This window comes from Sphaerulina musiva (genome assembly GCF_000320565.1).
Source record: "Sphaerulina musiva SO2202 unplaced genomic scaffold SEPMUscaffold_4, whole genome shotgun sequence".
In the NCBI taxonomy this organism is placed as follows: domain Eukaryota; kingdom Fungi; phylum Ascomycota; class Dothideomycetes; order Mycosphaerellales; family Mycosphaerellaceae; genus Sphaerulina; species Sphaerulina musiva.
This window is the reverse complement of record NW_016017386.1, coordinates 876,302-886,596: the sequence shown is the minus strand read 5'-3', so window position 1 is coordinate 886,596 and position 10,295 is coordinate 876,302. Positions and strand designations below refer to the sequence as shown.

The 10,295-nt window shown below is 50.5% G+C and overlaps 6 protein-coding genes across 6 annotated transcripts in view; 3 read left to right on the top strand and 3 right to left on the bottom strand.

Moving 5' to 3' along the window:
* The window catches only part of SEPMUDRAFT_148690 (histidine permease), a 4,600-nt gene extending 1,346 nt beyond the window's left edge, over positions 1 to 3,254 (top strand). The window contains exons 2-4 of the mRNA XM_016905084.1: positions 92 to 584; positions 724 to 1,535; positions 1,616 to 3,254. Of these exons, the coding sequence (XP_016761481.1) occupies positions 92 to 584; positions 724 to 1,535; positions 1,616 to 1,790 (1,480 nt within the window). The 3' untranslated portion in view covers positions 1,791 to 3,254. The remainder of the gene's footprint in view (positions 1 to 91; positions 585 to 723; positions 1,536 to 1,615) is intronic.
* On the bottom strand, positions 1,853 to 3,022 carry SEPMUDRAFT_43485 (alpha/beta-hydrolase; the record flags this gene model as incomplete). The annotated part of the gene is made up of 1 exon (XM_016908898.1): positions 1,853 to 3,022. One exon carries the CDS (start codon positions 3,020 to 3,022, stop codon positions 1,853 to 1,855), a length of 1,170 nt encoding a protein of 389 aa, XP_016761482.1.
* A 139-nt stretch (positions 3,255 to 3,393) lies between the features above and the next one.
* On the top strand, positions 3,394 to 3,939 carry SEPMUDRAFT_148689 (uncharacterized protein). The gene has a single exon (XM_016905083.1). It carries the CDS (start codon positions 3,583 to 3,585, stop codon positions 3,790 to 3,792), a length of 210 nt encoding a protein of 69 aa, XP_016761480.1. The 5' UTR covers positions 3,394 to 3,582; the 3' UTR covers positions 3,793 to 3,939.
* Positions 3,940 to 4,018: 79 nt separating this feature from the next.
* SEPMUDRAFT_132679 (uncharacterized protein) lies at positions 4,019 to 5,311 on the top strand. The gene is made up of 2 exons (XM_016902508.1): positions 4,019 to 4,377; positions 4,452 to 5,311. The coding sequence occupies exons 1-2, from the start codon at positions 4,188 to 4,190 to the stop codon at positions 4,988 to 4,990; spliced, it is 729 nt and encodes a 242-aa protein (XP_016761479.1). The 5' UTR covers positions 4,019 to 4,187; the 3' UTR covers positions 4,991 to 5,311.
* A 281-nt stretch (positions 5,312 to 5,592) lies between these two features.
* Positions 5,593 to 6,967, bottom strand: SEPMUDRAFT_148688 (uncharacterized protein). Its single transcript, XM_016905082.1, has 2 exons — positions 6,379 to 6,967; positions 5,593 to 6,271 (listed from the first exon to the last, which is right to left on the bottom strand). Exons 1-2 carry the CDS (start codon positions 6,918 to 6,920, stop codon positions 5,692 to 5,694), a joined length of 1,122 nt encoding a protein of 373 aa, XP_016761478.1. The 5' UTR covers positions 6,921 to 6,967; the 3' UTR covers positions 5,593 to 5,691.
* Positions 6,968 to 7,295: 328 nt separating this feature from the next.
* On the bottom strand, positions 7,296 to 9,384 carry SEPMUDRAFT_148687 (uncharacterized protein). The gene has a single exon (XM_016905081.1). It carries the CDS (start codon positions 8,966 to 8,968, stop codon positions 7,988 to 7,990), a length of 981 nt encoding a protein of 326 aa, XP_016761477.1. The 5' UTR covers positions 8,969 to 9,384; the 3' UTR covers positions 7,296 to 7,987.
* Positions 9,385 to 10,295: the final 911 nt, after the last annotated feature.

Genomic DNA, 10,295 nt, shown 5'->3' with positions numbered 1-10,295 from the left:
GAGAGAGAGAGAGAGAGAGAGAGAGAGAGAGAGAGAGAGAGAGAGAGAGAGAGAGAAATAAGCTAACGACATCCTCTCCCTCCCTCCCCAGAGGAACCGGACTCTTCGTAGGCAGTGGCCAAACCCTCGCCCGAGGCGGTCCAGCCTTCATCCTCGCCGCCTTCATCACCATGTCCTTTCTCGTCTGGTGCATCGTCTCGGGCGTAGCCGAAGTCGCCGCCTGGTGCCCCACCAAAGGCTGTTCCATGAACATGTTTGGATGGAGATATGTCAGCCGCAGCATGGGATTTGCCATGGGGTGGTTATATTTCTATTCCTTGGGCATCTTAGTCCCCTATGAAATTACTGCTGCGGGATTGGTCATTGAGTATTGGAATGCTCCGGTTCATATTGCTGTGTGGATTAGTATTATGATTGTGGTGATTGTTGGGTTGAATGCGCTTCCCGTGAAATTTTATGGTGAGACGGAGTTTTGGTTTGCGGGGACGAAGATTATTATGATGATTGGGTTGTTGTTTATGTCTGTTGTGTTGTTTTTTGGTGGTGGGCCGGATAAGGATCGATTGGGCTTTCGGTATTGGAAGGTAAGTATTACTTTTCTTTTCTTTCTAGTCGGATATGAGAGAGTGTGACGACTTCGAAAAAGAACGAAAAGGAACGAAAAAGGAAAAGAAAAGAAGAAGGAAAAAAAGAAAAGAAAATTAATCTGTCATGCGGATGCAGAACCCCGGAGCTGCAAACGAATACCTCGTCGACGGCAACACCGGCCGCTTCCTCGCCCTCCTCTCCGCCCTCGTCCTCTCCGCCTTCCCCTTCGCCTTCGCCCCCGAACTCCTCATCGCCACCGGCGGAGAAATGGAATCCCCCCGCCGCAACCTCCCCACCGCGGCACGCCGCTACATCTGGCGACTCGTAATCTTCTACGTCGGCAGCGTGCTCGCCATCGGCGTAATCTGTCCCTCCGACGACGCACGACTCACCAGCGGCGGCGCGGGAGCCGGAAGTTCCCCTTTTGTAGTCGCGATAAAAAACGCCGGAATCCCTGCTTTGGACAGTATTATCAACGGAGGAATTATCCTCTCAGCCTGGTCTTCAGGAAATTCTTTCCTCTTCCTCTCGAGTCGATCTCTCTACGCTCTCGCCCTCTCGGGAAACGCTCCCCGGATATTCAAAGCTTGCACCAAACGCGGAGTACCCTATGCCGCCGTCATCGCGTCTTCACTCTTCTGCGCTCTCGCATATTTGAATGTGGGAAGTGATAGTGCAGTGGTATTTAATTGGTTTGTCAATTTGACGAATACGTCGGGATTCATCAGTTGGATTTGTTGTGGGATTGTGTATATTCGATTCAACAAGGCTTGTCGCGCGCAAGGGGTGACGTATGCGGAAATGCCGTATCATTCTCCTTTTCAAAATGGGGCGTGGGGCAGTTGGACGGCGATTGGGGGGTTTACGTTTTTGTGTTTGATTAATGGGTTTAATGTGTTTTTTCCCGAGAATTGGTCGGTTAGTGGGTTTATGACGGCTTATGTTGGGTGAGTGGTTTTTTTTTCTTCATCTTTGTTAGGGGAATGATGGAAAGAAGAGAAACTAACCAAAAGTGATTCGAATTTAGAATTCCGCTGTTTTTGGCGATTTATGCCGGACATCGCATTTATACGTGGAGTGACCCGTGGGCACATCCTTCACACGAGGTGGATTTGCATACGGGTCTGGAAGAGTCGATTGCAGAGGAAGGTCCTGTGGTTTCCTTTAAAGGCTGGCAAAAGATTCGGCATATCTGGGAGTAAATCGAAGGAACAGAAAGAGAATAGAAGAAAGAATAGAAGTACATTTTTCATTTTTGCGAATTTCACTTCAACATCTCCAAAAACTTCACCACCGCCCTCACCACTTCCCCATCCTGCTCCTGCTGCACCCAATGTCCCGCTCCATCAATCCACGTCGTACCCCGATAACAACCCCGTCGCACACGCTTCTCATCCTCATACCCTTCCCACGCACCCGGTTGTTGCCAATTCCCCCAATCCTGCTTCCCACTAATAAACGCACACGGTACTTCAATTCGCGCACCGGCATACAACAACAAATCCTTCTTGGAAATCTCCGTCGAAGCCGTTTGAGCACGATACCACAGCAACGCACGTTGAAACCCCGTGCGATTCCATTCGCCGACATAAACGGCGAGATCTTCTTGCGAGAGCCAGGATTCTGTTGTGGTGAAATCTTCGCCACGCATGTTGTTGGCGATGCACGAGGGAAAGGTGTCGTGGAGTTGCATGATGTAGTATTCGGGCATGAGAGCGAGGGACTTGGCGCTCCATTCGGGTAAGGGGTGTAAATTGTGATTGGGGGCCCAATTTGCGGATTTGAGATGGAAATAGCCTCGGAGGTATTGGGAGAGACCTTGTGGGGGGTGGTTCCAATGGGATGCTGCGTCGGGGCTGGAATTGTACCATTTGTAATGTTTGCGAGGTGGAGAGAGTTTGGCGAGTTCGGCTTGAATGTCATATGGCGGGTTGGGGGGCTCGTTTCCCAATTGAGGGCTGGGAGGGGGATGGTAGGGGTGGCTCATTTGGATTGTTGCTTTGAAGATGTCCGGGCGGATTAATGCTGCCATGGCGGAAGATACAGCACCGAAATCGTGGCCGATAATGCAGGCCGTTTCTGTGTATCCTAACTTGTACACCAGACAGACGAGGTCACGAACGAGGTTGGTCATGGTATATTGTGTCAGATCGATTTCCTCGTCGGGCTGGTCTTTTTCCCCGCCGGTGGTTCTGCCGTAGCCTCGTTGGTCCATGGCGACACAGTAGTATCCGGCCTTTGCCACCGCAGACAGGACCTTTCGCCATGAGAAGGCGAGCTCGGGGAAGCCGTGGCAGAAGAGGACAAGAGGGTGGTGGGGATCTCCAGCTTTGAGGATGTGGAAGTTGAGACCACAGGAAGATGTACAATCAATGTAGTCCTCGCTCACGCCTGGGGGAAGCGGTAATGGCTCGAGGTGTTGGGGTTGTGACATGATGTGTTTGGGCAGTATAATGCCAATAATGCACGATGGAGGTTGCCATAGCTCGTAACAGTCACAAGATATGAGGAGGTATGTCTCTCTGGCGGGTGTCTGTTAAACGGTAGGATGGCTTGTCGCCGACATCGGGAGACGCATGTAGAGGAATGTATTCCTGTTCCCCCTCTCCTTTTTTCCTTTTATATCTCCTTTTATATCTCCTTTTCCCTCTTCTGCTGCTCCATCTTCTTCTTCTTCTTCTTCCTCTTCTTCACCATCTTCATCTCCAACTTCTCGCAGTCGGCAGCGGAACAAGTCCTCCACGCTACGGAAGACACCGTCTTGTGCCAAGAATGCATCAATCTGCATCCCAAGTGGAGCCTGTTGTGTCCGCAATATCGTCGGCAGTTCCACGCGAGCGGCAGTGGACGTGTCACGGCGCGGTGTCTACTATAGACTAGTCAATAGTCAATAGATAGGCTTGTCCGCCGCACGAAGCAGAAGCACATGGGAAGCGCACGCGGGAATTCACGACTTGGCGCTGCTTGGTCTACTGTACAGTAGTTTCATCATTCATGGGACAGGCTCACGCTGCGACAGACTTCATCTCCCTCCTCTCTCCGTCTCCGTCTCCTTTCCCGTTCTGTGAGAAGAAGAAGTCTGTGAGAAACAAAAAAGGACAGCTTCACTTCCGACGCGGTTGCGGTGAACAAGGCCAATTTCATATTGCTGCCGCGAGCCGAACACGATGCCTGCACATTCACGGCGGGTCAGTCTGCCCATAGGCTACAGGTGGATCGCGACATGTTCCAAAAAAGGAAACCAGTCACTGGCGTGGGCTAAGTACAGTAACACGAAGGTGTGTGCAGACCTGCCAAGCTCGGCCATTGGCTCGTTTCTGCTTCAGTGTTGCGTGCAGGCCTGTCTTTTTTTTCATATACAGTACTTGGAGTAGTATTGATGTGCTACTAGCTCTCCAGCGCTTGTTTGTTTTTCGTCTTCTCTCTTCCTCCTCTTCTTCCTCCCTTCTCCCGCTCTCCTCTTCAACCCTCGATCGCCATTCTTCTCACCACAGTCATTCGTTTGCTACTCGCCTCGCAGCCGATTCCTCGCCTCGACAAACTTGCACTCCACGACTCGCAGAGATCCTACGAAAAAAACAAGTGGAGCCGTCGACAACATGAAGTACTTTACTGGACGCGTCGTGGCGCTCGCTACACTCGCGGCATCTGTCCACGCGTTGAACGGCATCGTAGCACCCGCCAACATCTCTGCCGACACCAAGTTCGAGGTCACATTCGAGAATGCGAATAGCGACCAGTATCGCGTCTACCTTGCCGCTGCTCTCGCCGGCGTCAACGGTCCTACCTGTAAGTGTTGTTGCGGCTTCACCGCGATTCTCTTGTACAAAACAAAAGTGCGTCTCCTAACAAGAATTGCACAGGCTACCTCATCAACTCGACATCTCTCAAGAGCCCACTCAGCAACCTGTCCATCCCCGCGAGCGTAGGACCTTCAGCAAACTACTATTCCATCGCCGTCGCCGACCTGACCACAGGCCAAGGCGCCACCTACAGCAACCGCTTCGCCCTCAGCGGCGCCACAGGAAACTACTCGGAATACGAAAACAAGCTCGGAGGCTCGCCCTTCTGGAGTGCAGACGACCTCCCTTGCACCGCCTACGAGTGCGCTCGCGAGTGCGCCATGGATTCGTATCCGGAAAATTTGACCGAGAAGGATGCTTTTGATACTATGAAGTCTTGTATTCTGGACTGTGATGGTGTCTCTCCTGCTCCGAGTCAGACTGCGCCTGCTCTTGCTTCTGGCACTAGCACTAGTACTGCGACGTCTGAGGCTACAGGAGAGGGCTCTGCGACGGAAAGTTCTAGCTCGTCGGCTACGAGCGATAGTGCAGCGCACAGAAATGTTATCTTTGCTGGTGCTGCAGCTGCTGGTGTGGGCGCTTTGGCTTTTCTATTGTAAATGAGCTTTAAGAAGAGAGAAGCCTTTCACCGCGTATGCTTTTTGGTGGTGGTGGGGAGCGAGACTCTTTTTTTCTTCTTTTTTTCCTCCTTTACCCGATGGAAAGACTTGTTGGGGAGGTGGAAAATGTGACACGATAACACGAGTTGAATAGAGATCGCGCGCGTTTGGGCGCGAGCGAGCGAGCGAGGAGTTGGGTACTAGACTCAGGTACCTAGTAGTAGGTAGTGTTGCCCTTGGCTGACTACGTAGGTATAGAACGACTTGCTGTAATTAATTTAGCGCAGGCAAAGCAATTAATCATGACAAACCAATAACAACAATATTGTATAAGGATCTTGCAAGTCGTATAATTGACAAGGTTTATGTTATTCCTGGGTAGATGACGGAGATCTATAGGACTGACCTTTTGAAGAATGGGACATGGAATAGTGTGGTCGGTGGTGTGTGTTAACTACCTTACATACCTCTTAGGCTCTTATCGGAGCGTCTAGACGATTATGCATGACTTGCCTACTAGGAGGTATAGAAATCTTCCTGACTACCTACCTATCCCCCTTCCCAAGAAGTCTACACCAACATTATACATTGAACGAGGTCAGGTCAAGATCACATCAAATATATTCCATACATAATCTCCCACAAACATTCTACAAAAAAGGAAAATTTCGTCTCTTCCCTCACCAAAAAACTATCCAATTTCAACATTTTATAAGCTCCCTCCCGACTATCCTCAGAAATCGGAACCGGAGCAGCTTCATTAGCAAGACGACTCGTAAAACCATTCGAAAGCAATAATCCAAGAAGCATAGCCGATTGGATCGTGCTAATAACATTCGTCGCATCACCACCGCTACCAATAAACCCCCCCCCCTCCCAATTCCCTCCCCAAGCCCATCCCAAAACCTCTCATAAAGAACCTCATACCTCGGATATCTCACCGCCCCATTCCTCAGATGAAATTTCGTCATCAAATTCTCTGTGGCGTAGAGATTGATTCCAAAGGGTTCCAAGGTAGCTTCTGCCCAATCGATGACGCCGAGGAGATGGCAGGTTTCGGAATCCACGAGAATGTTGAAGTCGCCAAAGTCTTTGTGGGCGAGTACGATGGGGAGGGTCATGATGGATGGGAGGGCGTGGAGGCAGCGTTGGATGGTAGTTTGGAAGCGGGTGGGGAGGGTTTGGTGGAGGAGATGGAGGTCGGTGGAGTATTGTTGGTGGAGTTGGGCGAGGTGGGATTGTGGGAGGGGTTGGGGCGTTTGGAAGGATAGGGCGAAGAAACTGATGCACATACACACACAGCTGTGATTAGAGATTGAAGGTATAGTGATAACAACGAGAACAATCCAAAAAAAGAGGGAATAAAAAGAAAAGAAATAAAGACTCACGAAGCAACATCCCCAACCAACCTCTCCCTCGCCTCACAAATCTTCTCCCCATCCTCCGGAAACCCATGAGCAAGAATATATTCCAACCGACTAATCCCTCGCATTCTCGGCATCACATATACCACCAAATTCTCCCTGCCATCATCATTCCCATTCCCATCACCACCATTTGCATCACCCATCTCCCCCCGAAAACTCACCTCAGGCACCAATCCCCCATAAACCCTCTTCGCTCTCTCCATCGTCTCCATCGGCAACGCGAGAGATTTCAAACGGAATTGTACCACCCAGTCGAGAGTACTGCTGTTGCTGTTGTTGCTGGTGCCGGCGTAGACGGTATAGCTGCAAACGCCTTGTGTGGGTACGATTTCTAATCGGACTGTATTTGTACTTGTACTTGTACTTGTACTTGTATTTCCTGATGTACTCTTCTCGACAATGAGTTTTTTTGCAAACTCATCACAAGAATTTCGGAGAACTCTTGTTTTTGTAGAGAAGAAAGCTGCGATTTCTTGTTCGACGTTGTAGTTTTGGTCGGTCATTTTTATTTTTGTGCTGCGAGATTTGGGATGCGGGATGGGAGAGTTGTTGTTGTAGAAGTAAAGATAGGAGGGGCTACCGTTGTGATGAAAAAGAGTATTATTACCTATCTGGTGAAGTAGATTTTGGAATAGTTGGAGAAGGAGGTAGAGTTGATTGATGGGCGATGCGACGGAATGCTTGGTATTTGCCAAGTAAGCCCTTTTTTGAGGGCGGTTCGGACATAACTCCTATAGGTATATAATAAATAGCCTAGTCGGAGAGAAGCCGAAAAAAAGCTATTGCTTTTGTGTTCTTACTATAAGTATAAGCTAGTATAGTTAGTAATAGTGGTAAGTAGGTAAGTAGGTAGGTAGGTTAGGTAGGTAGTAGTAAAAGTAGCTGGTAGTAGGTACCCAGGTATATAGGTAAGGTAGGTAAGATTCATAGCTAAGGTAGGTAGTCAATCAAAAATTGGTATCTCTCTTTACGCTTCTTATCATCTCTTCATGCCCTCAAAACTTCCAACCCCCCACTCATGCCAGGTACTGCGAGAAAAATTATGCCAAAAATGCCAAACACGCGTGATGTGAGAGTGTTGTTGTTGTTGTCACAAAACCCCTCCCCCCTCCCAGGTAAGTACTTGATCCCCCCCCTCCTCCCCAAATGCAGCTAAACAGTGAACATCCTTCGCCAGTCTGGTTTTGGTTCCATCATATTGATTGTGACTTGTAAAGTAGTAGGTACCTGTCCCACAAAACCCCCATGTTGGACAGTTGGAGAAACACAAAAAAAAAAGATCATGCAAGCCCATTTCGCCCGAGCCGAACCGTGGGTACCACTCATTCATGGATACCTGTCAGACTGTCACCTGTAACTGGACCGGTCTGGACCCCCAAAAAATCATTTCAACGAGCCCAATCCCAATGCGACGCCACGTTGTGCCAACAATCCTTTTTCATTCCTCCACAACGCACAACCAACCACACATTGCCCTCTCTCTCCGGTTTGACAAGGGACACAAGAAGAGTTACAACAGGTTTCCCACGCACTGCATAAATGCATGCATGCATGCATACATGCATCTAGGTCACCGCCTTCGTCCACGTTGCTCATGCTGGCTGGTTCCACGCGACGGACTTCTTCTTCTCCTTCTTCCTCCTCCTCCTCCCCCCTGGAGCTGCACGTACGCGAGTTCTGCTCTTCTCTCGGCCTCGGCATCTTCCCCAACATCGGGGAGCTGATAGCCGGGCCGTTTCCAGACGTGGACCTTGCCCGACATGGTTCGGTTGAAACGCATACCTGGTCGCTCGAGCTTGCGAGCGGCACGTCTGCGTTCACGTGCTCGCTCGACGAGGTACGCGACAGGCAGCTCGTCTTCGTCAGAGTCGGTCTCGTCGTCGTCGTCGTCGTAATCATCGTCGTCTGAAAGCTCTTCGGCTGGGGTGAAATTTGATTGCAAGTAATTTGGTATACTCGGTCGAGCGGCAGCAGCAGCAGCAGGTCTGCCACAGTAGCGCTCCATATCAAACGAGTCTCGCAGATTGGGCGAGTTATCTGGTGTTAGATGAGGCACATCTTCTGCTGGTGGCGTCCAGATTCGATTGCGTGTCGGTTCGGGTCGTGAAGAACGATTTCGCTGCATGGCACGCTGCAGTGCCGAGTGTTGGCTCGCCAAAAGGGAATCCCATCGGTCTGTGGGCAGCGATGTGGTGTGTCCTGCTTGGGCTTGCTGCCTGTCGGAGTGAAAATGTGCAAAGTCCACAATGCCGGCATCCCAGGCAACGTCTTCGGTATTGTCGTTGTCGGACTCTTCGGCCCAGTCGTCGTACTCGTAGACCATCTTGACGGGTGACAGAAAGTGCGCAGCGGGATCCTGATCAATTTCATCCTCGAACGAGTCGGGCCGCAGAGGCTTTCGTTTGGTTGTCGAAGGCATGATGATTGGGTGAATGGTGGGAGTAGTTGCTGGCATATATTTGGCGTCCACGTCAACAGTGGAGTGGCGTAATGTGGTTGGTGGCCAGGTTAGACTTCTTTGCTGTTGCTCGCCCAACGCGGGCGAGGGCATGGCTATGTAGTCGCAGTAGTTGGATGGATGGCGCGAAGGTTTGAAAGATTGCACGAGTCACGACTTGCACATGAAGGCGTGGGGATAGCAACGGTCAGTTCGTCGGGTTGTGGGCAGCAGCGGCTTTCAGGCAAAGGCAGGCAGATAGCCGCAGTTCAGGCGAAATCTTCCTCTTCTGCCGTGGCGATGCGCAGTGCAGTAGTGCGATCGGAGGGCAGAGTCCACTCGTAGGCCCGATCCGTGATCCGACCGGTGGGCGGGGCGGTGATGGAAGATGTGCGGTCAAGGATGATAGCAGCAGTTAAAGTACGGTAGTAGTAGTATAGGTATCGACGAATATAGCTCGGGAAGTAGTAGTAGTAGTAGTAGTAGTAGTAGTAGACTAGTAGACTAGTAGTGAGGTAGTAAGTAGTGACTGTGGTAGTGGGAGTCGGTGGAGGTAGAGGAACCAGGCAATGCCTGGCTTGAGGGATCTAAGTATTCTATTCTCCGAGTAATGTATACATGTAGTAAGGTAGTTGGAGGGGGTGAACCTGAAATGCTGGTTGAGTGCAGTGAGTGGTAGTGGCTGCGTCAAGCAGTCAGAAGCGGCAAATACAGCACATGTGATGGATGACTGGGCCAGCAGTCATTTTTCCCTCACTCAGACAGAGGACCTCTCTCTCTCTCTCTCTCCCTCCGCTAGCGTAGTGTGTGTGTGTGTGTGTGTATGTGTGTATACAAAGAAGGTGGCAGTCTATGAGGCAGGCTAAAAACACGAATGGTGGTGAGTGGGTGGATGGATGGGCAGGCGAATGAAAAAGCTAGTTCCAATTACTTCCACGGTTCCAGCAGCCCCCACGTCAGCAGGCAAAGGAATAGCTCCTCGAAGGACGGCAGAGCAATTATTGGAAAGGCAAAGTGTGCGCAGAGAGCAAGTGTGAGGGTGTGATGGAATGGGCGGCGTCCGGTGTAGGCGGTAAAGGGAAAGAAAAGAGAGAAAAGGTAAAAAGGAGGTAGGGAGGTGGTCATCCAACCAATCCCAGAGAGGGATGCACAGGCAACACCCGTAGGCAGCACAGGGCAGCACACAGCCAACCACTTGCACAACCATGTCTACCAAGCAACTTCAACCAAACATCAACCAACCAGGCACGAGGAAAGGAAAAGAAAGGCTGCGCTGCACACCCTCAAACAACCAGCCGATCCTGATCATCATTAATCATTCATAATCATCCTTAATGATCCCAAGTGAATTCCTGACCACTTGTCTCTCTTGAGTCTTGACCGTCTCCCCCCCCCAATTCGTCATGCCCACCCCACGCTAAAGAGAGATGTAATCCCTGAC